General features: G+C 46.5%; 1 protein-coding gene across 1 annotated transcript in view; it reads right to left on the bottom strand.

Annotated features, from left to right (window-relative positions):
- The window catches only part of ADAMTS2 (ADAM metallopeptidase with thrombospondin type 1 motif 2), a 1,719,397-nt gene that overhangs the window by 251,031 nt on the left and 1,441,906 nt on the right, over positions 1-26,460 (bottom strand). Inside the window, exon 14 of the mRNA XM_086931466.1 lies at positions 16,312-16,435. Within this exon, the coding sequence (XP_086787592.1) occupies positions 16,312-16,435 (124 nt within the window). The remainder of the gene's footprint in view (positions 1-16,311; positions 16,436-26,460) is intronic.

Genomic DNA, 26,460 nt, shown 5'->3' with positions numbered 1-26,460 from the left:
AGTCTTCATTGGGGAATCCTGTACTTGTGGATATATATATATATATATATATATATATATATATATATATATACATATACACGAAAGCCTTCCTCCACAAGAAAAGAAGCAGGAGCCCAGGAGAACAGGTAAGACGTGTTTTATTAACACAAAGGCAGTCCCAGTTGCGGCAGATGCATTTCGGTGTGAAGCCTTCTTCGGTACCCAACACCGGGAGCCCTCATCTGTATTCTGTTCCTGCTGCCTCTGATGAAAAGTTAGCGTGGTCCGCTCCTCCCCCTGACAATGAGGCACACCTGTCGCAGTCTGTTTTAACTTCAGGGACTGCAACTCCCAAAAGGCCATGTGATAGTGGCAATTCGGGTCCGTGAGATAGGGAGGGTGTGAAGATAATCTCCACCGTGGTCACACAGCAGGACACAATGACTGAGCCTTCCCCTGCCGTCATTCTAACAACTCCGTCCATCTGTTCCCCTATTACGCCACAGCCTCGCACCCAGAAGATCCAATGTGCAGGGATCAAATATGCTGTCAGCACAATGTCCAAATCGAGGTAAATTACCTCACTGCGCGGGGTCCTCTGTTAGCAAAGTGGGAACTGGATATAGGGGTGATAAATAAAGTATTTCTTGCCCGAAAACTTTGCTGCAGAGGCCTAAGTTTCCTTCCTCGTCAGGGGCTTTCTGGAAGTGGTTGGGATTTTCACAGAATATATATATATATATATATAAACCCAACGCCTCCTCCAGTGTAGGAAAAAGCACGGCACACTCCGGGTTTGAAGGTAAGGGCTTTATTGAAATTATGAAGGTATGAACTTACTGGAAATGGGCCGCACTCCAGCTCGAGTGCCCAGCTCCTTACTCAGGTGAGCAATATTACCTCCTCTATCCCCATTGCAGCCAGATCGTACCTTGGTGGCAGTCCACGCCACTAGGGGGGGCTCCATGTCATTTGCAGTTCATGCAAGTATTCCAGAGGAGTTGCTGGTCTTGACACAGTGCACCTGACCGAGAGGGTGTGCCATTAGTCAGCGACCTGCTTGCTGACTACACATAAACCCAACCTCTTCTCCAGTGTAGAAAAAGCATGGCACACTCCGGGGTTGAATGTATGGGCTTTATTGAAATTCAATGCGCATGATGCTGGCAGTCCCTTGAAAAGCTGTGGCAGATGCATTTCAAGCCTTCCAATGGCTCTCATCAGTGACTATTCCAGGGGCTCTGCGCTCTCTGTTGATGGTAAAACAAGGTGCAGGTGAACAGAAACCGCTCCCTTTATGATGTTGTTGTGCTCCTCCTCCTATGGATGTTATACTGGCCACTCGCGCTTCCCCCTGCCAAGCAGATACATGCTGGTAAATAGAGTCCATAGGGCTGTCTGTACAGTGACAAAGGCACATATATATATATATATATATATATATATATATATATATATATATATATATATATATATATATATATATATATATATATATATATATATATATATATATATATATATATATATATATTCACAGAAAAAACCATAGGTGTCATTTGAGATGTCATCAGTGATGTCACTGACCTTGTCATGAATGATGTAATATGTGACGTCATCAGCAGTGCAATGCGGGGGCGCGAGTTATAGTTAGCTCAACTAGCTATAACGGCTGAATTTCACTGGTTTTGTACGAGTGAAATGTCCAACTAACGATATCGTCCCTGAAACCAATGCTTTTTTCAGTGAATTTCTATGGTTTTTTAAATGCTAATTTCTAACTATGACGTCCTTGAAACCTATGGTTTTTTCAGTGAATTTCTAAAGGTTTTTTAAATACTAATTTCTAACTTTGCCTACAGAGGTAGGACTTGTGAAGAAAGAGGTAGAAATGCGCAGAAAGAAGCAAGAGAAATGCAGAAAGAGGCAACAGAAGTCCAGAAAGACGAAAAACAGTACAGAAAGAAGCAAGAGATATGCAGATAGAACCAACAGAGGTTCAGAAAAAGGCCTTGGTGCAAAGTCATCCTGTGCCCCCAAATTTTTACCGGCTTGTACTAACAAGGCCCGGAGCCAGTGCTATGCTGAAAGACACTTAGAATACAGTGAAAATACCTACATACACTAGGGTACACTATGGGTTGGGGTACCCCTGTGATTGGCATGACCTCCACTGTAAGGCCCTAGTACATAATAGCAAAAAGAACAATTGATGGACAGAATGCAGAACAATGTCATACATTCACCGCAGTACAGAGATCTGGGCCTAAAGCCATTGTTCTTTTGCTCACCATGCCATTCCAGTTTGGACCCATCCATATGAAAATCAGTCTTGACCCTGCGCCCAATGGGGACAGTCCAACCCGAACTGCCAGGCCAGGTTCCCCCTGGACTGGAAACAAGCAGCCTAGGACTGGTTTCGGGCTTTCAGCCCTCATCAGCAAGGATAGCTTGACTCCAGTGGCAAGGAGAGCACTCGACTCACGTCTGAACATACCCATCCCACTCGGGGTGACAAATGCAAAAGGAACAACAGATGGACAGAATGCAGAACAATGTCATACATTCACCCAAGTACAGGGATCTGGGCCTAAATCCATCGTTTTTTTGCTCACCAGGTTAATGGAAGCTCCGAACGCCAAAACTGGTTTGTTTCAGGTCCAGGGAGGACCTGGCTTGGCAGTTCGGGGTGGACTGTTCCCATGAGGCACAGGGTCAAGACTGATTTGCATATGGCCAGGTCTAAATTGGGGTGGCATGGTGAGCAAAAGAATGATGGATTTAACCCATATATCTTGACTGGGTGTGAATGTTTTGATTTGTTCTGCATTCCATCCATCAATTGTGTGTCTTTTGTTTTCTCGCCCTAAAAGGCGCCAGGTATGCCCAGACGTGGGTCCTGGGCTCACTGTGCCACTAGAATCAAGCTATCCTGGCTGAAGAGGGATGAAACCCTGAAACCGGTCCTAGGATGCTTGTTTCCGGTCCAGGGAGGGCCTGGCTTGGTAGTTCTAGATGGACTGTTCCCATGAGGCACAGGGTCAATACTGATTTGCATATGGCCAGGTCTGAACAGGGGTGGCATGGTGAGCAAATGAATGATGGATTTAACCTGGATCTGTTGACTGGATGTAAATGTTTTGAATTGTTTTTCATTCCGTCCATCAATTGTGTGTCTTTTGCTTTCTGGCCCTAAGTGCACTAGGTATGCCCAGACGTGGCTCCTGGGCTCACTGTGCCAATGGAATCAAGCTATCCTGGCTGAAGAGGGGTGAAAACCCGAAACCGGTCCTAGGATGCTGTTCCCATGAGGCACAGGGTCAAGAGTGATTTGCATAGGTCTGAACTGGAGTGGCATGGTGAGCAAAAGAATGATGGATTTAATCCAGATATATTGACTGGCTGTGAATGTTTCGATTTGTTCTGCATTCCGTCCATCAATTGTGTGTCTTTTGCTAGTACATAATAGGGCAGGGGGATTAAAACTACCTCTAACTCAGAGGTGCCAAAAGAGGCAAGAGAGGTGTTTGAAAGGCAGGAAAGATGCAGAAACAGGGAACAGGGGTGCAGAAAGAGGCAAGTGAGGTGCAGAAAGAAGCAAGAGCAGTACTGAAAGAACCAACAGAAATGCAAAAAGAGGCAAGAGGGGTGCAGAAAAGGGTAGGAGGGCTGCACAAAGAGGCAAGAGAGGTACAGAGAGGCAGGAGGAGTACAGAAAGAAAGAAGAGAAGTACAGAAAGAAGCAAGAGAAATGCTAAAAGAAGCAACAGATGTATAGGAAGAAACAAGAGAAGTGCAGAAAGAGGCAAGAAAGGTGCAGAAATAAGCAGGAGCAGTGCAGAAAGAAGCGTCAGAGGTGCTGAAAGAGGTGTGAAGGGTGCAGAAAGAGCAAGAGAAGTTCAGAAAGAGGCAACAGGGGTACAGAAGGAGGCAAGAGAGATACAGAAACAGGTAGAAAAGGTGTAGAAACAGGCATCAGGGGTACAGAAAGAGGCAAGAGACCTCCATAATAAAGCAACAGAGGTGCTACAAGAGACAGGTGAAGTGCAGAAGGAAGCAAGAGAGGTACAGAAAGAGGCCATAGAATTACACAAAGAAGCAACAGGGGTGCAGAAGGAGGAACAAGGAGTGCAGACAGAAGTAACAGAGCTGCTGAAAGAGACACAAAGGGTGCAGGAAAAGGGCAAGAAGAGTGCAGAAATAAGCAACAGAGGTACAGAAAGAGGCAGGGGTGGTGCAGAAAAAGGGAAAAGAGGTCTAGAAAGAGGCAAGAGAGTTGGACAAAAAGGGAAGAGCTGTGCAGAAAGAAGCAACAGAGGTGCAGAAAGATGCAAGATAGGTGCGGAAATAAGCAAGAGAAATGTAGAAGGAGGCAAGAGGATTTCTGAAAGGAGCAAAAGAGGTTTAGAAAGAAGCAAGAGATGTGCAGAAAGAGGCAAGTGAGTTACAGAAAGAAGCAAGAGCAGTGCAGAAAGAACCAACAAAGATGCTGATAGAGGCAACAGACGTGAAGAGGGAGGCCCAAGGGGTGCAGAAAGAATGAAGAGTAGTGCAAAAAGAAGCAACAGAGGTGCTGAAAGAGGCACAAGGGGTGCAGAAAGAAGAAAGAGAAGGGCAGCAAGTAGCAACAGAGGTGCTGAAGGAGGCACGAATGGTGCACAAAGAGGCAAGAGCAGTGCAGAAAGTAGCAACAGAGGTGCAGAAAGAGGCAAGAGTGGTGTAGAAAGAAGGGAGAAAGTTATAGCAAGAAGGAAGAGAGTTGCACAAATAGGGAAGAGGGTGCAGGAAGAGGCAGGAGGGGTGCAGAAAGATTTAACAGAGGTGCCAAAAGAGGCAGGAGAGGTACAAAAAGAAGCAGGTGAAGTGCAGAAAGAGGCAACATGGGTGCAGAAAGATGCAAGAGTGGTGCAGAAACAAGCAAGAGAAGTACAGAAAGAGCTAAGAGAATTGCTGAAAGAAGCAACAGAAGTTTAGAAAGACGCAAGAGAATTGCAGAAACAGGCATGTGGGGTGCAGAAAGAAGCAAGAGCAGTGCAGAAAAAACAACTGAGGTGCAGTAAGAAGCAACAGACGTGCAGAAGGAGGCTCGAGGGGTGCAGAAAGAAGGAAGAGGAGTGCAGAAAGAAGCAACAGAGGTGCTGAAAGAGGCATGAACGGCGGTGCAGAAAGAGGCAACAGAAGTGCATAAAGAAGCAACAGAGGTACAGAAAGAGGCAAGAGTGGTGCAGAAAGAGGGAAGAGAGATGTAGAAAGAGACAAGAGAGTTGCACAAATAGGGAAAAGGGATGCAGAAAGAGGCAGGAGGGGAGCAGTAAGAATTGACAGAGTTGCCGAAAGAGGCAAGAGAGGTACAGAATGAAGCAAGTGAAGTGCAGAAAGTGCAGAAAGAGGAAACAGAGGTGCAGAAAGATGCAAGATGGGTGCAGAAACATGCAAGAGAAGTGCAGAAAGAGCTAAGAGAATTGCTGAAAGAAGCAACAGGGGTTTAGAAAGAAGCAATAGAAGTGCAAAAAGAGGCAAGTGAGGTGCAGAAAGAAGCAAGAGTAGTGCAGAAAGAAGCAACAGATGTGCTGACAAAGGCAACAGACGTACAGACTGAGAGCTGAGGGGTGAAAAAAGAGGGAAGACGGGTGCAAAAAGAAGCAACAGAGGTGCTGAAAGAAGCAAGAGGGGGGCAGAAAAAAGGAAGAGAAGTGCAGAAAGAAGTAACAGAGGTACATAAAGAAGCAAGTGTGGTAGAGAAAGAGGGAAGAGAGGTGTAGAAAGAGGCAAGAGAGTTGCACAAATATGGACGAAGGGTGCAGAAAGAGACAGGAGGGGTACAGAAAGAGTTGCCAAAGGTGCCGAAAGAGGCAAAAGGGGTGCAGAAAGAAGCTGGTGAAGTACAGAAAGAGGCAACAGAGGTACAAAAAAACACAAGAGAGGTGCAGAAACACGCAAGAGAAGTACAGAAAGAGCTAAGAGAATTGCTGAAAGAAGCAACAGAGGTTTAGAAAGAAGCCAGAGAAGTGCAGAAAGAGGCAAGTGAGGTACAGAAAGAAGCAAGAGCAGTGCAGAAAGAACCGGCAGAGGTGCTGAAAGGGGTGTGAAGGGTGCAGAAAGAGCAAGAGAAGTACAGAAAGAGGCAACAGAGGTACTGAAGGAGGCAATAGAGCTACAGAAATAGGTAGGAAAGGTACAGAAACAGGGGTCAGGGGTACAGAAAGAGGCAAGAGAGGTGCAGAAAGAGAAAAGAGGGGTGCAGAAAGAGGCCAGAGACCTGCATATTAAAGCAACAGAGGTGCTAAAAGAGGCAGGTGAAGTGCAAAAGGAAGCAAGAGAGGTACAGAAAGAGGCCATAGAAGTACACACAGAGGTGCAGAAGGAGGCACAAGGAGTGCAGACAGAAGGAAGAGAAGTGCAGAAAGAAGTAACAGAGGTGCTGAAAGAGGCACAAAGGGTGCAGAAAAGGGCAAGAGAAGTGCAGAAATAAGCAACAGATGTACATAAAGAGGCAGGAGTGGTGCGAAAAAAGGAAAAGAGGTGTAGAAAGAGGCAAGTGAGTTGGACAAAAAGGGAAGAGGGGTGCAGAATAAGCAACAGAGGTGCAGAAAGATGCAAGAGAGGTGCAGAAACAAGCAAGAGAAGTGCCGAAGGAGGCAAGAGAATTGCTGAAAGAAGCAAAAGAGGTTTAGAAAGAAGCCAGAGAAGTGCAGAAAGAGGCAAGTGAGGTACAGAAAGAAGCAAGAGCAGTGCAGAAAGAACCAACAGAGATGCTGAAAGAGGCAACAGTCGTGAAGAAGGAGGCCCAAGGGGTGCAGAAAGAATGAAGAGTAGTGCTGAAAGAAGCAACAGAGGTGCTGAAAGAGGCATGAGGGGTGCAGAAAGAAAGAAGAGAAGTGCAGAAAGAAGCAACAGAGGTGGTGAAAGAGGAACAAATGGTGCAGAAAGAGGCAAGAGAAGGCTAGGAAGTAGCAACAGAGGTACAGAAAGAGGCAAGAGTGGTGTAGAAAGAGGGAAGAGAGTTATAGCAAGAAGGAAGAGAGTTGCACAAATAGGGAAGAGGGTGCAGAAAGAGGCAGGAGGGGTGCGGAAAGACTTAACAGAGGTGCCAAAAGAGGCAAGAGAGGCACAGAAAGAAGCAGGTGAAGTGCAGAAAGAGGCAACATAGGTGCAGAACGATGCAACAGAGGTGCAGAAACATGCAAGAGAAGTGCAGAAAGAGCTAAGAGAATTGCTGAAAGAAGCAACAGAAGTTTAGAAAGACGCAAGAGAATTGCAGAAAGAGGCAAGTGGGGTGCAGAAGGAACCAAGAGCAGTGCAGAAAGAACCAACCGAGGTGCTTTAAGAAGCAACAGACGTGCAGAAGGAGGCACAAGGGGTGCAGAAAGAAGGAAGAGGAGTGCAGAACGAAGCAACAGAGGTGCTGAAAGAGGCACGAACGGTGCAGAAAGATATAAAAGAAGTGCTTAAAGAAGCAACAGAGGTATACAGAAAGAGGCAAGAGTAGTGCAGAAAGAGACAAGAGAGGTGTAGAAAGAGACAAGAGAGTTGCACAAATAGGGAAAAGGGGTGCAGAAAGAGGCAGGAGGGGAGCAGAAAGAATTAACAGACGTGCCGAAAGAGGCAAGAGAGGTACAGAATGAAGCAAGTGAAGTGCAGAAAGAGGCAACAGAGGTGCAGAAAGATGCAAGAGGGGTGCAGAAACATGCAAGAGAAGTGCAGAAAGAGCTAAGAGAATTTCTGAAAGAAGCACAGAGGTTTAGAAAGAAGCAATAGACGTGCAGAAAGAGGCAAGTGAGGTGCAGTAAGAAGCAGGAGTAGTACAGAAAGAAGCAACAGAGGTGCTGACAAAGGTAACAGACGTGCAGACTGAGGCCTGAGGGTTGCAGAAAAAGGAAGAGAAGTGCAGAAAGAAGCAACAAAGGTACAGAAAGAAGCAAGTGCGGTAGAGAAAGAAGGAAGAGAGGTGTAGAAAGAGGCAAGAGAGTTGCAGAAATAGGGACGACGGCTGCAGAAAGAGGCAGGAGGGGTGCAGAAAGAATTGCTAAAGGTGCCGAAAGAGGCAATAGATGTGCAGAAAGAAGCAGGTGAAGTACAGAAAGAGGCAACAGAGGTGCAAAAAGATGCAAGAGGGGTGCAGAAATAAGCAAGAGAAGTACAGAAAGAGCTAAGAAAATTGCTGAAAGAAGCAACAGAGGTTTAGAAAGAAGCAAGAGAAGTGCAGAAAGAGACAAGTGAGGTGCAGAACGAAGCAAGAGCAGTGCAGAAAGAAGCAAGAGCAGTGCAAAAAGGGCCAACATAGGTACAAAAAGAGGCAAGAGGGGACAGAAATAGATAGGAGAGGTGCACAAAGAGGCAAGAGAGGTACAGAAAGAGGCAGAAGGGGTGCAAAAAGAAGGAAGAGAAGTGCAGAAAGAGGTAAGAGAATTGCTGAAAGAAGCAACAGAGGTGTAGAAAGAAGCAAGAGAAGTGGTGCAGAAAGAGACAAGTGAGGTGCAGAAAGAGGCAACAGGGGTGCAGAAAGAGGTAGGAGAGGTGCACAAAGAGGCATGAGAGGTACAGAAAGGGGCAGGAGGGGTGCCGAAAGAAAGAAAACGGCAAAAAGAGGCAAGAGAATTGCTGAAAGAAGCAACAGAGGTGTAGAAAGAAGCAAGAGAAGTGCAGATAGAGGTAAGTGAGGTGCAGAAAGAAGCTAGAGCAGCGCAGAAAGAACCAACAGAGGTGCTGAAATAGGTAAGTGAGGTGCAAAAAGAAGCAAGAGATCTGCGGAAAAAAGGAAGAGAAGTGCAGAAAGAAGCAAGTGTGGTAGAGAAAGAGGGAAGAGAGGTGTAGAAAGAGGCAAGAGAGTTGCACAAATAGGGACGAAGGGTGCAGAAAGATGCAGGAGGGGTGCAGAAAGAATTGCCAAAGGTGCCAAAAGATGCAAAAGAGGTGCAGAAAGAAGCAGGTGAAGTAGGTAAGTGAGGTGCAAAAAGAGGCAAGAGATCTGCGGAAAAAAGGAAGAGAGTTGCAGGAAGAGGCAAAAAGAGTGGAGAAAGATGTAAGAGGGTTACAGAAAAAAGCAAGAGAGGTGCAGAAAGAGGGAAGAAGAGTGCAGAAAGAGGCAAGAGGGGTACAGAAAGAAGCAAATGAGGTACAGAAAGAGGCAACAGGCGTGCAGAAAGAGGAAAGAGAGGTGCAGAAAGTAGAAGAGATATGCAAAAAGAGGCAAGAGTAGTACAGAAAAAGAAAGAAATGTGCAGAAATGTGCATAAAGAAGCACAGACATGCAGAAAGAGGCAAGAGAGGTGAAGAAGAAAGCAAGAGTGGATTGCACATCATTAGTACCAATTTAACACCCACATTTAGCAATAAGTAACCATTCTAGGTTTGCAAAGGGCCTTCCACCACGCTGCATTTTCAAATCTGCAGATTAGGGAGCAGATGATGAATTGTGTGGCTAATGCAGAAAATGTATAATTTTCCAGAAGTCGGTGCAGCCAAACAGTTGAATCATTTCAGTGGCCCTGCTCATACCTCTGACTAGGTCCACAAGTGCTCCTCAGTGATACCTTTTTTTGTCTCATTGAGTTCATAGTTGAGCATCTATGGAAATGAGGAAGACTAATTCTGAGGCTACCACTCCACAACACAGACTACCATTACACATAATCCCACTCTACATAATTCCTATATACTAAATACCACATACTTTCTATCCACATAATTTCACTACACAACATACCACATAATTCCTCTACACACAACGTACATCCACTCCACTCCAAAAAACATTAGTAAAAAACATTTACATTTAAAACGCCAATAGCTCTAATTCTCGCAACTGCGAAGTCTATTACATTGTAAATACTTCTTTAACTAGTAGTCGCATTTGTAGAGTGGTGGAGAAAAGGTTCTTGGCGTCCGACCAGTGCTCAGGAATTCTGCTGGATTTACAGGAGGTATCAGGAGGGCTTCTTGGCCCCCAAAGTCCCTCAGGAGTAAATTGGACTTCATTCCCCATCCTGCAGTCTGCCAGGAGGCGCGTTTGCAGAGTGGTGGAGAAAGGGTGGCATGGCCTCTGAAGACGTTTTACGATCCCACTGTATGGGTCTTACTGGAGGTAACAAGAGGGGGAGTTGGCCCCCCCCAAGGACAACCTTGGGGGCCAGCAACCCCTCCTAATAACTCCAGTAAGTCCCACACAGCAGGATTGCTAAATTCTCATAGCAGGCCATCCCCCCTTTACCCACCACTCTGTAAACGTGCTCCCTGACACGCTCTTGGATGGTGACTGAAGTCCCCTTCACTGCTGGGGGTCCTTTAAGGGCCAACTAGCCTACCTCTTACCTCCAGTAAGCCCCACACAGTGAGATTACTGAGAGGTTGACACAGGCCACACCCCCTTTGACCACCATTCAGCAAACGCGCCTCCTGGCAAGCTCTTGGTTGGGGGATGAAGTTCCCTTTCATCCTGAGGGTGCCTGGGGGGCCTCCAGTAAGCTCCATATAGCTGATTGCTGAGAGTGCTCAAAGGCCACGCCCCCTTTTTACACCACTCTGCAAATGGAGCTCCTGGTGCACTGCTGTTCGGGGGATGAATTCCACTTGTGTCCTGAGGTCCTCAGGACACAAGAGGACCTCATCACCCCACCAGCAGTGTGCCAAGAGGTGCGTTTGCAGAGTGGTGTAAAAAGGGGCATGGCCTCGGACCACCTCTCTGCAATCCAGCTTTGTGGTGCTTACTGGAGGTATCTGGTGGGCTAATTGGTCCCCATGGAACCTCAGTATTCAAGGGGACTTAATTACCCAGAGGGCGCGTTTGCAGAGTGGTGCAGGGAGGGGTCGGGCCTTCTGTGAGTTGCTGCCTTTTTCTTTTTTAAATGTATCTTATTTTATGGGAGGAGGCTGTATGGCTCCCCTACCCTGGGCCACTTTTGGCCCGGGACCCCATCCCTCTGGGTCTGCCAGCCTTGTTTTGTTACTGTTGGCGAGAGGGTTGCGTAGCCCCCCTCCGCATTGCCCCCTTCTCAGGCCAATTATGGCCCGAGGGACCCAAACCCCCTGGACCAGCCTTTCTGTTTTTAATTTTTTTAAACATTTAATTACAGGGAAGGGTGGGCTGCGTGGCCCCCCTCCTGGGCCACTTCTGTCCACAGAGACTTCATCCCCAGGGCCTGGCCTCACCATTGGAGATCGTGGGGGTAGCCTCAATGCCCCCACAGTGACAGCCGGTCTCCCCACCTCCTGCGAGAGCCAGCCTTGCTTTTGCACAAGGGGAGCTGCTGACATGCAGCTCCCCTTGTGCAAAAGAAATCTGCTTTTGTTTTTGGAAGCAAGAGCAGGTTACCTGCTCTCGCGTCCAAACACCAAAGCAGGAGTTAGCTAGGACCGGGCTCCCGCCCTGTAAACTGTGAACCAGTTAGTCTCTAAGAGACTTGGCTTTTTTGAATGTCACCAACGGGCTCACAGGTAGATCCCTGCCTATGATAGTATCCGATAATAAAACATGCCAGCTCTTACGCAGGATTCTTTTCAGCTGCATTTATGGAAAATGTGGTGATCATTCCGAACTTGCCTTCCTGATCCCCAGACTTTTTTGTGGTATCTTTGAGCAAATCTACTCGTTTCATGGAATTTGCTCGTTCCATGCTTGCATTTGAACCACCTTACTGTAATCCCTTAAACTGAACCGTCTTAAGCTTTCTTTTGCAGCTGGTTGAAACCCTGCTTGATTGCGTTCATGGCAAAATTCAATGAACTCCATTAACAAGGCATTATACTGTAAATATTGAAACCCTCGAACCTTACATCAGAGATGTTCTTGATCTCTCTTTTAAGCCCGGCACTGTACCTAAAAAGTGAAAGCAAGTGATTGTGCTCCCGCTTCAAAAGAAACCGAACCTCAGCTGGGACAGGATGGACAACCTGAGACCTATCTCCCTTCTCCCTTACATGGCCAAAGTGGCAGAAAAGGTGGTCAATTTCCAACTTATGACTTTTGTGGATGAATCCAATCTTCTTCATCCCACTCAGTTTGGATTTCGCTCACGCCACTCCACGGAGTCTGCGTTGCTCTTGGCCACTGAGACCATCAGGCAAGGGGTAGATGAGGGACAAACTATGGCACTCATCCTGCTCGACCTTAGAGCCGCCTTTGACACTGTAGCACATTCCATCTTGCTACAGTGTCTCAACAAGGGCGGAATAAATGGGGTGGCACTCAGATGGATACAGTCCTTCTTGACGGAGAGGGGCTTTCAAGTTAGACAGGGTGAACACTACTCTAGGGTGTTCAATCTCAATCAAGGGGTTCCCCAGGGCTATGCCCTAATCCCCACCCTGTTTAACCTTTACGCCTTCCGTGTAGCCACTATTGTGGAAAGATATGATATCTAAGCATGGGCGAATTTTGCAAATTCGCGATCCGCGAATTTGCGGATTTGCGAATTCGCGATCCGCAAAATTCGTGAATTTGTGCGAATTTGCGGATTTTTGGTTTTTTGCGTGTTCGCAGGGTTTTTTGCGTGTTTGCGGGGTTTTTTGCGTGTTCGCGGGGATTTTTGCGTCTTCGCGAGCCGCTTGCATAGCGAAGTTACCCATGCAGTCGTTTATGGGAGAGGGGGAGAGAGATAGATAGATAGATAGATAGATAGATAGATAGATAGATAGATAGATAGATAGATAGATAGATAGATAGATAGAAAGAGAGAGAAAGAGAGGGAAAGAGAGAGGGAGAAAGAGAATGAGAGAAAGAAAGAGAGGCCGCATCTCTGAAGGGCCAGATTCCTGAGTTGCCCCTACAGAACAAACAGCTTTTTATTTTCAGCAAAATGCATAGGAAAATTGTGCTGTAAAGGTCTCTTTTAGTTTAACCCCTCCTGACAACTCAAAATGGGTGTATTTGCCATCCTCTCCCTTCTTCCTGTTTTTTATATCTGTAAGTGCTTCCTGATGAGGTTTAATTCCTTGGACAGGTGCCTCGTTGCCTACTTGGAACTATTCTCTGACCCTGCTTCAAGGGTCAGAGCAGGGTCAGAGAATAGTTGCAAGTAGGCAACGAGGCGCCAGGAAGCAATTAGCAGCAGGTGTCCAAGTTGAATTTAATTTGTTTGTAACCCTTTTGTAAAAGGTTACAAAGAAATTAGGTTCAACTTTTGCACCTGCTGCTGTAACCCTTGCTTGGCTGAAAATTCGTCCCCGCTGATCCGCGGATTTTACCGCGATTTCGCGTGATTCGCGGATCGCGAAATCGCAGGAAAATCCGCAAATTCGCCCGGGAAACGGATTTTACGCCCACCCTTAATGATATCCAACTAGTATCTTACGCTGACAACACACAGCTGGTCATCTCTCTGTCACGGGCACCCGGAATTGCGGCCGCCAACTTCAGTGCTTGCATGCAGGAGCTTGCCTCCTGGATGTCTAACAACTGCCTGAAGTTTAATGGCTCCAAGACTGAAGTGCTCATGGTGGGGGGGGGGCCCGTCTGTGTGGTCCTCTGCATGGTGGTCTGACTGTCTGGGCCCTACTCCTGCGCCGTGTCAACAGGCCAAAAACCTCGGGGTACTATTTGACTCCGATTTGTCATTTGCTCCCCAGGTTAATCGGGTAGTTGGAATGTGCTTCGGGATACTCAAGACCTTACGTAAGGTCCTTGACCTGCTCCCTGTTGGTGCCAGACAGACTCTTGTGCATGCCTTGGTCACATCGAGACTCGACTATGCCAATCTCCTATATCTGGGCATTACGGCCAGAAGTGTCAACCGTCTCCAAGTATTGCAAAATGCAACAGCCCGGCTGGTGCTAAGGCTCCCCAGGGGAACGTCCTCTAAAGCTGCTCTAAAGCCCCTTCACTGGCTGCCGATCCGTGAAAGGATTAAATTCAAAGCTCTATGCATATGTCATCGCATCTTTGGAGGTAGAGCACCCGCCCCCCTCAACTATCTCATCACCCCTTATAGACCAGAGCGGATGCTTAGATCCTCTGGCACTGGTCTGGCTGCTGTCCCCAAAATCCGTAAAGCTCGTATGGGGGGAAGATCGTTCAGACTCCTCGCTGCCACGAATTGGAACCTGCTCCCTACTGAACTACGCCTTGAACCCTCTGAGGCCAAATCCCGCAGAGCCCTCAAAACCCACCCTTTTCGCCTAGCACTGCCTTAACTTCCCACTCTCCCGCATGCTCACTCTCAGCGCAGGAACACGCCGGAGAGCGTAACTAAACGTTTTATAAAATTCCAAAATAAAAAAGAAATAAATAAAATAATTATTGAGATGTCTTTGAAACCGGTTTTTACGTATAACTATGACAACCCATCAGGTAGTCTTCAGCGTCAATATGGCGGAACCATTAGTATTAACGATATGGTCCATTGATATGCCCATCCAGGGCATAATAATTGTGGTATTTGAATGTGAGCCATTTGCCACATCCAGTTATGATATAAAGAATAGCTATATTCGGGTAATAAGGGTTGTGACATGTAAAAGCCAATATAATGTACTGTGTCAAAATGGCGGAACCATTAGCATTTACGAATGTTGGTCCATCTTCAATGTTGTCAACAAACAATGAATTGTGTATATATATTCATAATGGCGGCGCAGGCACTCTGTACAAACATCGAAAAAGCCGGAGCAGCGTACCGCGTCTGTTTGGCCGTGAGACCGTTTTAACAATAAAAGTAACAGAACTCATTCCCGTGAGTGCTTGTCTTCTTGGGTAGGGATACCCTTGAGGAGTTGGAGAATGGAAATTTATACGGGAGCACCCCAGTAGAGTAAGCACCCATCCGCAACTGCACCGAGGTGGTGTTCGGAGGGAGCAACGATATTTATCTTCAAGATAAGCAGGTGTGGAGTTAAGAAAAGTAAATCTATACTTACCTATTTGCACTAACATTCTCAATATTTTGGTCCTTCATATTTTTGACACAATGTTGTGTCTACATATTTCTGTTACCAATATTCTGTCAGTGATTTTTAAGCTTTATGTTACGGGAATTTATAATGCACATGTCTGCAATAGCAGAGGACTTCCCAGCACACCTAACAAAGTCAGCAAGATGGAGACTAAAAAGAATCAAAGCAGTGCAACAGCCAGGTCATAAGCTACTTTAAGTAAAAGGACATTTTAGAGCCAAATATGAATGATGAAGGACTCACATTTGTTATTCACCCACATGCAAGTACCAATACCACAAAGATTAGTAGTTTGGAAGGGGGGGAACAGAAAAACAGGCCCATTATGAGTTTACATTTTTAAATGTGGAATAACCTTGGCAGTCTATGCTCTGGCACAGACTCCCGCAGGTTTTCCCCGATTACTTGGCCTTTGTTGGGGAGAAACTAAAAAATGCTTGAGCTCACCTCCAGAATATAAGAGACCCATGAGTCTCCAAAAATCACACAAATATTTATAGGTTTTAGGCTGAATCAGGGCTCCCTGAAGCGATAGTGGTCCCTGAAGGTTTGAGGCCGCAGGGGCCCGTGTTGCATCCCTAGGCTTTTGTAAACCCGTACATTTCACCAGGTACCCCCTAGTGAAATGTTCTCGTGACAAAAAGCAGTAATTAGTAATTAGAGGGCACTTCGAATTAAGATTTTTAAATTTTGTGAAATCGTGCCATTCTGGTGTGGGTAGAAAAGTTCTCTTTTTTCCCATGTGTCCTGTTATCTCTTCAAGAGTGCATAGATCTGGTGGCATGTTTTGGTTTTGAATGAATAATGGTTCAAAAACCGGAAGAGTTTCCATTCAGAAAAAAAATACAATAAGAGCTCTTTCATTAAGAACGGATTTTTCAGGGTATCTGTGCCCCACTTAAATGTAAATCCTAAGTGATATGTGGCTGTAGGAGGAATGTTTTGGGAATGTTCTGAGCAAGAAGACTTATCTTTGTCATCACCAAACTTACAGTTGTAAAATAAAAAAAAAAGCTTAAGCTCCCGTTCAAAAAGTTTTTTTCTGCGAATACTTGTGAGTTACACTTGCATTAGAGTATCCAGCCTGGTTCACAAAGACTTTTCTGAAATAAGACATGCCGTTGCTGGCCCAGAGAAATGACATGTAGTCTAAAGTAGGACATATTACCAGCTCATAGAAAATGCTTTGGGAAGTGGGCAAGGATATTTAGCCGTAGCTCCCAGCCTGGAGTAGGACACATACTCAAATAAACATTCGGAGACTCTATTTTCAGATTACCAATGCTATATATCCTGCCAATCATCTGTGTACTTTTTTTTAAGTACCCTTGTAACAGTGTAGATGGAGAATCCATGCTTGTAAGTGGCAACAAACGAAGATATTTTTTCATGTCTGGGAATATGGTCACGAGGGTCAAACAACTACTAGTGCAGTCGATTTACCTTGTTTCTTTGGCGCCCTTGTGAAGGTTCCTTTCACAACTTTACAGTGCGAGTTGTCTCCTCCGCACACACCACATTTATCTTCCTGCTTGGTGGAACCGATCACCTTGTCACAACCAACTTTCTTCAGGTAGAAAAGAAAGTGCACAAAGGTGGTCAGCTTAGATACTTCACAAACATATCAGGAAACAATTTAATTGTAAAGAATAATTACATTTATGTTATTGGTTACCTTTAGGTTTAAGCGATAGATACTTTAAAAAAACAATGTATTTCTCTTGTTATCCCCTCTGGGGAAACATGATATATAAAAATGTTGTTTAATGCTACAGTACAATAAAAGTCAAAAGTTGAACACCAATCCAAAGTCTAATCATATTCGCTAAAATGTTTACATTGCACAACACCTGCCACTAATAAGTTAACAGATAGAGTCTTGCAGATATATATGAAATTAAAAAACAATTTCTTCGCATGTAAAAAAAAAACTGAGTCACTACTCGGCAGTGGCGGCTGCCGAAAAGCCAAAGAGGGGGGGCAGGGTGGGCACAGGACGGGGGATTGGGGAAATAATAAGAATGAAAAAAAAGGTACCTGTTCTGCCACCGATGCTGCAATCCGCATCTGTGCTCCTCTTCTCTCCTAATGGTGTTCCAGAAGCCCCTGGGACACTAGCACAGGCTCCCCACCCAATCCCGACACTGCTCTCAATTGCATAGGAGCAGCGCTTGGATAAGTCTGAGCAGCTCGGTTTGCCGCTCGGATCGTGCCTGGGTTTCTGTGCTGTTTTTCCAACCTGGCTGTGCAACACAGCTGGGTTGGAGAAACCTAGGTTCACATGTCAGTTTGGCTGACCTAAGACGGCTGGTCAAACCGTCATGCGCACTTACAGTGCTGCACTACTCTTCCAATGCTGTCATCATGGCCCCGTCCTGCCCAGACTTGGCTGGCTGTAGCGGGGAAAGAAAAATAAAATCATAATAAACTGGTTTTATTATCATTATTTTTTCCCATTTTTTCAGCAGTAGGGGCGACCCTTCTCCGCCATAGCCGTTGCTGCTACGCGTAATAATTTATTATAAATGACTACTATTGTTGCACTGTCACCTACTCCACGGGTATCAGGGCTTCCTTTCTTTACAACTGCTCGTCGCAGATGGCAACAGCAATAACACTCCTGCGTAGTGTATGCAGCTTTGACAGTCGGCCTACTTGTGGAACATCTCCCGGCCATTTGCTACCTTGACTACAGGTGGCAGATATTCTCAACCTGCGTACCCTGCCAGCAAGGTTCCATTTTTTTATATTCATCAATGCCTTGAAAATGTTCACATGTCCCCCTCTGCTCAACCACTGCTCTATGGCAAAGAATCAGGCAACAGAGGAGCTGGTAATTTATGTCACAGTTTCTGAGGCTTCCCATCTATCTGTAAGCATAGAGTGAATGATTTAAAAGTGGGATTTCTACGACACACAGCTATGGAGGTATCACTGTGAATCTAATTGTGTTTTACTTCTTGCACCCTGGGGATTGCTGTTAAACATTTATAATCAAGAAACCACCTGCAAGACCCAGAATGCAAAGAAAAATCAAAGGAGAACTGAGCTACTCTGCATGGTAGAAACCTCACTTATTATTGAAAATAATATACCTCCCTGGGATATTGCCATTACCTCAAAGTTATGTGACATCATGAAAGCACCCAGTCTTAAGCCTCATGTCTTTATATGATCATTGAGCTCCTCAGAGACCAGCAATATCCTTATAATGCATGGGGTTCTGTAATCCCTTTATATTGGCCTGACTCCAATTTCTTTATAATGGCAACTTGTGATGCACCCATTCACTGATTAAAAAGAAAAGATGTCAACGCTCGACTGTTATAAGATATTACAGTTGAGTTCAGATGTCACTATTCCTGGTGCCAGAGCCGGCAACCATAACTGAAGCAGCTGTTTAGCCTAGAAACGTTGCTTTTCGTTCTTCTGCTCTATTTTTCTAGCTTACAATGACAAGAACAGAGAACATGTTTATTTTGGCACTTTTTAGATAGTTAGAGAAAAGCTAGACACACTCTACGCTGCTGCAGCTTTGTGTCTATTGAGCTGTTTCTGATTTGCAACAAATATCCAACAGGTTTTTGATGTATATGATAAGGATATTGCAACTCACCTAAGAGTTCCGTAACCTTATAAAGAAACTCTGCCTTCTGCCTCATTCCTCTATATGGTTATTGGACTCCTCATATTTAATTCTCCGTCTGACAAATCTTGCTTTCAATGCAAAAGAGTGATTAAATAGGATTCAAGGAAACCATGTTTTACGAACTGCATATGTTTTTGTAAAAAATATCTTGTACTGTATATATCTATACAGCCAGAAGAACGACATTTGTTGTCTTAGCTCAGGCACCAATGGAATAGACTATACTCACGCTGACTGCCAGTAAAGAATAATACATTCACAAACATGATTCATTCACCATCTTTGAAATGTAGTCTTTCAATATCTGTGCCATATCAACTGCATTGTGCTCTTACACATGAAAAAATGATAATCTAGGGTGTTGTGTGGAGGGCAAGAGGACTTGGACAATGTCTGCTAGATTTGCAAATCTAGATATAGTAGTTGGTATTGCAAAAAGTCACTAGAAAAAAAATCTGCCTATATAAATAGGTGTGTTTCTCTGTTCAAAGATGGTGTTTAGCTCACCGGTGAAGGAATGGTGACCAGCAAGGAGCTGCAGCCAGTATTTTAAAAAGTGGCCCTAATGTTTATTGATACAAGTACCTCATACAATCAGCAAAGAGATCAGTTATATGCTAAACCTATTGAGAGCCGTTGGGAGCCAAGGGGAGAGTGATAGCTTCTTGCATCAGTTAACATCACATGTTGTTAAGCAGTGGAGCATCCTAAAATCATTAGCTCTCAGGTTTGTATCCATGCTTACTATTGCTTCTGATAAACTGACCGCGAACACACCATTCTTTAGAGTGGACAAACCTGATGACAGCACGGCGGCTTCTGACACGAGTCACTCCTCCAGCAGATGAGGACATCCTCATGGGTTCTGAATTATGATTAAGGCTCCCTGTTTTCCGTTTTTACGGATTTTTACAGATAAATACAGACAGAAAACATAAAGAAAAGTTTCACCCGCTCTTCCTGCAGAAGAGGATGCATCTGTAGCTTTTGACTTGTGAGTCGGTCAGAATTGCTCCTACAACAGAAGCATAGTCATGTGATAATAAATCTTATAAAGATACTACTTTTGGTGCCACAGAAATAAGACCATGTCATATTTTTCTTTGCTCTTATTCCACCCAACAATACACCCAATTAAAAATGCACTCTGCTCCTTCAGGATTCAAATTTGTGGGTAGTTGCCCCAGCGTTGAACCAGTGGCTCCATGCAGTGTGGGGTTTGATTCCTGTAGCCTCCTCTAGGGCTTCCGTGGATGGTGTAGAATCCCATTGGGTAAAGCCAACAGGGAAATGTGGTCCTGCCTAGCCTAGTGCAGGCCTGGAAACAGGAAGAACCACTTAATACACAAGGCAGAAAGCCCAATCCTAAATTCCTGCCTCACTATATTTTTGTTCCCAATACATTATATGACAGACACTGGATAATTACAATTGTGTTTCTAAGACCTATAAACGATTTACTACAACTCTTTGACAAAAAGATACCTTACTATCACAAAGTATTTACACTTCTAGGCCATTTGTTTGTTTTCTACATCCTTGGCATTGTCTTACACTCATTCAGATACCTGAAGGCCGTTGGAAGAATTAACAGGACTTCTCCACTTCGAAAAACCATTTTTGTCCAGTCTGCCCTATCATACTCCTGTAGAGTTTCCACACTCCTTAACACACCCGCCAGGACTTACCAGCATTTTGGTATCACCTCTAAAGGTCCAAATGCTTTATATGCATGTTGACTGGGTCTATCTCCAACCACTAAAATCACTCAGGCAGCCCTGATGATGTTACTCCTCATGGGTTGCACTAATGTAAATCAATCATGCCCTGTGTAAGACTATGCTGATATGTCTTGTGACACAATTCAGATCTCCTGTACTCTGGCAATGCCCTGGCCCACCTCGATCACACCAACATGCCAAGATTCAGACCCCAAGCAGTTGGTAAACAGAGGAACTCAGACTAACAAAGTACCACTGCAGGCAACTGAAGGGCAGCTGGAGAATGAGCAAAGACAACAAAGACAGGAGTGAATTCAAGTTTGCCATGAGACGCTACCACCAACTGATCTGGACTACTATACTCACCACTTTGGATAAATACATCCACACCAGTACCAAAAGAAGTGAGGAAATGTTTGACATCAAGAAAGATTTCACCCGAACAGCAGCCACCTTCAAATCAACCACACCCTCAGAGGAGCTCTACGCCAACCTCTCCTTATTTTTCAGCAACAAAATCCCCACCATATATATCAACTTTACCTTGCAACCGGACAGACAGACCTCACAAATCGACACCCAACCTCATCCCTTGTATTGGACTTATACTTTGTTCACTCACTCATTTGCACTGCGAAGGTTTGTTTGAGCACCTCTCTTTATGATGCAATGTGTTCATGTGTTACTGAGTTGTTTTTTACGGTAGCATTTATTTGGCTGTATTCATTAGAAATATCAATTAATTAAGAGCTTGTTTAGAGTTGCCAACGAAGTCTAGGCTTACAGTCCCACTGGTGCTTTGTTACATTATACAAATTTGCCCCAGTTCCCAGGCATATTTGGCTGCTCCATTATTTTTAATATAGAAACACAGTCTTCTCCTTGCTGAAGAAATCCTCAGTGGACCCTACCACACTCGTCAACTACAGACTGATGTCCATGCTTCCACATCTAGCCAAGGTATTGGAGAAATTCATCAACAACTCTTAAACACTACCAGTGGTGGCTGTTGAGATTTGAAAGTGGTGAGGCGTAAACTTTCTGTCAGAGTGAACCGTGGTGAGCGAGCACAACGAGCAAGCCTGAACATTCAGCGGAGCAGCGTGTGGGGTAACACGGTGGATAACTCATCCCGAGCTCATTGCATATTGGCAACCCCCAGACGTTCCTAATGCTCATGAAGCAAGCAAGCAAGCTTCATAAGTCATTGAACTTGTAGCAGACCGCTGTAGGCACACCATAGCCTTAAAATACTATACGCATAGTTTTTCACTTTTTCTGTTATCAACTTTAATACATTTTGGTAATATTAATTAAACGTGAGTAAGGTGGGGGAAGTTGTGCCCCCGTCCTGAAGAAGGAGCCCTGTCTCCGAAACATGTCGACGCACACCTGAGATCCTGTCCATTAACACGACAGATCTGATCTCGCACTGCACTTCTTTTAATAGTACCAGCCGGAGTTAGGAATAAAACATTTTTAGAGTATACTCACGAGCCAGGTACTTTTTATCATTTCAGCACGTCCTACCACTCACTTATAAATACACCCAAACACATGCACCACATATAGTCAATAACTTAAAAGTGCTCCCGCGTAGTCGTAGGTCGTAGCACACCGCATCCCGTTAGAGGGGTGCGAAGACCCCGATGATGAAGCATGACACCAAGGGGCCTTTTGGTGTGTGAGGGGTATTTTATCAAACACCAAGTGCTCCAACACCACAGTGTTGAACACTTCACTCTGACCTTCAGTTGGATTCTTTTTGTTTATGAAAGTAGTCTGTCGAGTAAGAATCCATCTCTATTTACTCTACCTCCCCCTCCTGTTTTTTGTATATCCGAAGGAGGGATCAGGGGTTCTCCCCTGAGAAAATTTTGAAAAAATAGTGGGTAAATGTTGCATTTTCAAGCAAATTTGAGAAGCAAGAAGGTTAATGGAAAGGGGCGACCACTCAGTCCCCCCGAACGTATGGTAGGGTGCCCTGACCCCCCCGGGAAACCATTTTGGGCGGGAGGCGTGTCTCGGCTGGTATGCCCGAAGCGGCGTAGCCGGGGCGCGCCTTTTCCCGCCCAAGAGGGGTTGTCCTAGACACCTACGCCGTTGGCCGCGCCCTGTAGGCAGATCGGAGGAGGGTACACGCCCTCCCGAGGAAGAATAAAAGGAGCAACAATCCAAGGAAGCATCCTCTTGTTCCTGTGCTTGGAAGCTGCACCTCCTCGTTGCACGTGAGCCCTAGACGGAACAAGGAGCCAATTTTGAGAACTTGTAATTTTTGTGTTTCTCTTTCAGCGTTTTCGAATCTTTGGATCCAGGACCGTGTCGAGCAGCAAGTTCCGGATAACCGACGACAATGCCTGGCTAGAAGGTCGGAAAGAAGGTTGGAACCGAGCAAATGCTTCGCATGCTGGTTAAGGACATGGCGAACATGAAGAAACAGATGGCGGCAATGAATATTATGGGCAGACCGTAGAAGGTCATCGGACCAGCATTGCCGGGAGTAGTCCCCGCAGGGAGAGGTAAAAGGGCCAGGAATGGGGCGGCAGGGGGGGAAGCCCCAGTTCCCGAGTCACCCCCGGCAAGCCCGGTTAGTCCAGTGGAAGCCCCCGTTCCGATCCCGGACGCGGGACAACCGATCCCCGTGGTAGTTACGCCCAATAATGAGGGGGATATGCCTCCGGAGTTGGCCGCCCAGTTGGCCGCATGGCTGGGAAGAAATACAGAAGGTACTACGGCACCAGGGGACACGGCCGAAGAGGCCAGGTTACTAATAAAGCAGTTGCGGCAATCGAGAGATGCTGCGAAGGCGAATCTCCCTATTGTTTCCCCCCAGGTTTCCTCGGAACAACCGGCGTCTGGCGTTGGATCATCAGCGGGACCAGCCACCGATTCTGGCAAGCAACCGTTGCCGATGGCAGGGGAGGGATCGTTGCCCTCGAGGAGGGAAAGGGTGGTCCAACATATCCCGCTGGCCACGAAAGAAATGATTTGGGCTGATAAATATGTGAATATGTTTTCTCTATTAACGGACCACCACGAAATAGAGCATGTCAAAAGTCAGAAGGACTTGTTGCACCCGAGCGTATGGCGCGCAAAAATGGCGGCATTCAGGGTGGATGAGACGATTTCTAATTGGGGCAGGGCATTTGCGATGTTCACTGCGATCATGGGGGAGCGTAGGCCCGAAGTGTTGACTGAATTGGCCTGCTACCAGACACGTATAATGGGTTTCTATGAGACATATGAAGGCAATCAATGGTTGGGTTATGATAGTAAGTTTCGTAAGGCCAAGGAGCACGACTCATCTCTGACGTGGGATTGTTTCGACTCCATCTCGTGGCAGAAGCAGCTCATGCCGGGCACGACGAAGTCGTCTTAGCTTGGCGGGAATGGGGCGGAGCCCGCTCGCCATTTTGCGGCGGCGCCCTTTCGAGCAGGTACCAATAATGACCATCAAGCAAGGAATGGTGGGAATTCGGGTAGGAAAGGGGTCTGTTGGAGCTTCAAAAGAGGCAAGTGCACGAGGCCACAAGGGTCATGTAAGTTCAGGCATGAGTGTGCGGGGTGCGGACAATCTTCACATCCTGAGAGTTCGTGCAGAGCCAAGAATGGTGATACAGGGGGTAGAGGAGGGGCCAAACAGGTCTAGCATCGACCGAGGGGCACCACTACCTACCCCCGTAGACATCATGGCAATGATCCCTTGGCTGAAGGAATACCCTGATCATGTCTCCGCTGGGGTGTTGCGAGACGGTTTCTTGTATGGTTTCCACATCCCGGCGGGGGATTTTCGAGGGCAATCGCAGTGTAAGAACCAAATATCGGTTCAGCAGAATACGGCGGTGGTGCAGGCTAAGATTGCAAAGGAGGTTGCCCGTGGCCGGGTTGCTGGCCCATATGGGCGACCGCCAGTCGCTAATTTCATTTGTTCACCGTTAGGAGTAGTCCCCAAGAAGGACCCAGGTGAGTTTAGGTTGATCCATAACTTGTCGGCTCCGGAGGGTCTCTCGGTGAATGATGCGATTGACCCTGGAGTTTGTTCGGTGCGGTACGCATCCTTCGATGAGGCCGTCGCCATGTTGAATCGCCTGGGGCACGGAGCGCTGATGGCCAAATCGGATATTGAGTCAGCGTTCCGGTTGCTCCCGGTACACCCTCAGGATCAGCGTCTGCTAGGTTTTGTGTTTCAAGGACGCTACTACATGGATAAATGTATGCCAATGGGCTGCTCCATCTCTTGTGCTTATTTTGAAAAATTCAGTGGTTTTTTGCAATGGGCGTTCACCAGAGCTACGGGTTATACGCAGGTTATGCATTACCTTGATGATTTCTTGTTCTTGGGGTCAGCCGGTGACACGGAATGTGCACAGGCGTTAACGAAATTTTGCGATCTCATGAAACGATTCGGCGTGCCATTGGCACCGGGGAAGACTGTGGGGCCATCTACTTCACTCGAGTTTCTTGGAATTGAGCTCGATTCAGTGGAGGGATGCTTCCGTCTGCCCAGGGAGAAAGTAAAGAAATTTAGGGCCGCTCTAGAATAGTGTATCAGCAAAGAAAAGGTTACTCTTCATCAGTTGCAACAAGCAGTGGGCCAGCTTAACTTCGCCCTTAGAGTGATACCTATGGCCCGCCCCTTTTCCCGCTCTATTGCACAAGCCATGGTCGGTCTCAAGGAAGGGCACCACCGCACAAGACTGTCTGCAGAGGTTCGCCAGGATATGCGCATATGGTTGGCATTCCTGGCGGATTTCAACGGTCGCGTCATGTGGAACAAGCCACCAGTCTCCTCCGAGGAGCTGGGTTTATGGACCGATTCGGCGGGGAGCGTGGGATTTGGCGCCATCTTCGGTAATCGATGGTCGGCACAAACATGGCCGGCGTGGTGGCACAACAGTGGGCTCACAGGTAACATTGGGTTTCTTGAGCTGTTCCCCATTTTTGTGGCCTTAAAGACATGGCCGGATGGGTTTCGAGAGCGCACTGTAGTGTTTTGGTCCGACAACATGACTGTGGTTGAATGTATCAATAATCAAGCAGCACGCTGCAGATGGATTTTGAGATTGCTGAAGGAAATTGTTCTACTGTGTTTGAGGTTGAATGTCCACTTTAGGGCGAAGCACGTGCCGGGTGTACTGAACCAGGCAGCTGATGCACTATCTCGTTCCCACATGCAGGCCTTCAGGGGTTATCTTCCTTCCGCAGACTTGGTGGCGGCACCATTCCCCGAAGCTCTCTGGTCACTCGGTGCCCCGGATTACAGGACCTCGTGGGAGCAAGTCTAGCGCCCAGGACAAGGAAGGCATACGAAGGGGCGTTCCGTTCCTATTGGTCATTTTTGGGTCCAGCTAGGGGGGATCATTGGGGGCAGGAAGAATATGTCCTGAAGTTCCTAGTGTCACTCCACCAGGCAGGCCGATCAGTGGCAACGGCTAATACGCACCGGGCCGCCATTGCCTTCATGGCGCAGGCGCATGGCATCAAGGACCCAACATCGTCCTTTCTAGTAAAGAAGGCGCTGCGTGGTTGGCAACGGCTCGAGGGTCGTAGAAGGGACGTAAGGCGCCCGATCGGGCTAGAGAGATTGTCCCTGTTAATGTCCGTACTCCCTGCGACATGCTCATCCCAGTCAGAGGCAGTACTGTTCCGGGCCGCTTTTGCTTTAGCATTCCATGGGGATATGCGGGTAAGCGAGCTGGTAGCAAAGAACAAGCAGGATACGGAGGGAGGTTTGTGTCGAGAACACATTCTGATCAAGGGTGATTCAATGGTAGTCACAATAGCCAAGTCCAAAACCGATCAGGGGGCTATCGGGGACAGTGTTGTTGTCCAGCGCATTCAAGGGTCCCTCACGTGCCCAGTCAAATGCGTGGAGGCATATTTGGCGCAAAGGGCAGTATCGTGGGGGGGAAGCTTGCTGAGACACAACGACGCCACCCCGCTGACTAGATTTCAGTTTCAGCGGGTGCTAACACTGGCAATCGCGGCAGCGGGCTTGGACCCGAGCGATTTTGGGACCCATTCCTTCCGGATAGACGCTGCTACAGAGGTTACAGCCAGGGGTCTGAGTGTTGAGAAAGTGAAACAATTGGGGCGTTGGTCCTCCAGCTGTTATAAAAGGTATGTGCGGTTGCACATGTTGTGAAGCCAATGTCATGCACTCATGCTTCTTGTTTCTGTTTGGTTTACAGTTTCGCGAGCAGGCTTTGCGGGGCGGACTGT

This window comes from Lissotriton vulgaris, chromosome 7 (genome assembly GCF_964263255.1).
Source record: "Lissotriton vulgaris chromosome 7, aLisVul1.2, whole genome shotgun sequence".
In the NCBI taxonomy this organism is placed as follows: Eukaryota; Metazoa; Chordata; class Amphibia; order Caudata; family Salamandridae; genus Lissotriton; species Lissotriton vulgaris.
Note: the sequence above shows the minus strand (reverse complement) of the source record. Positions and strands in the feature narration are given on the sequence as shown.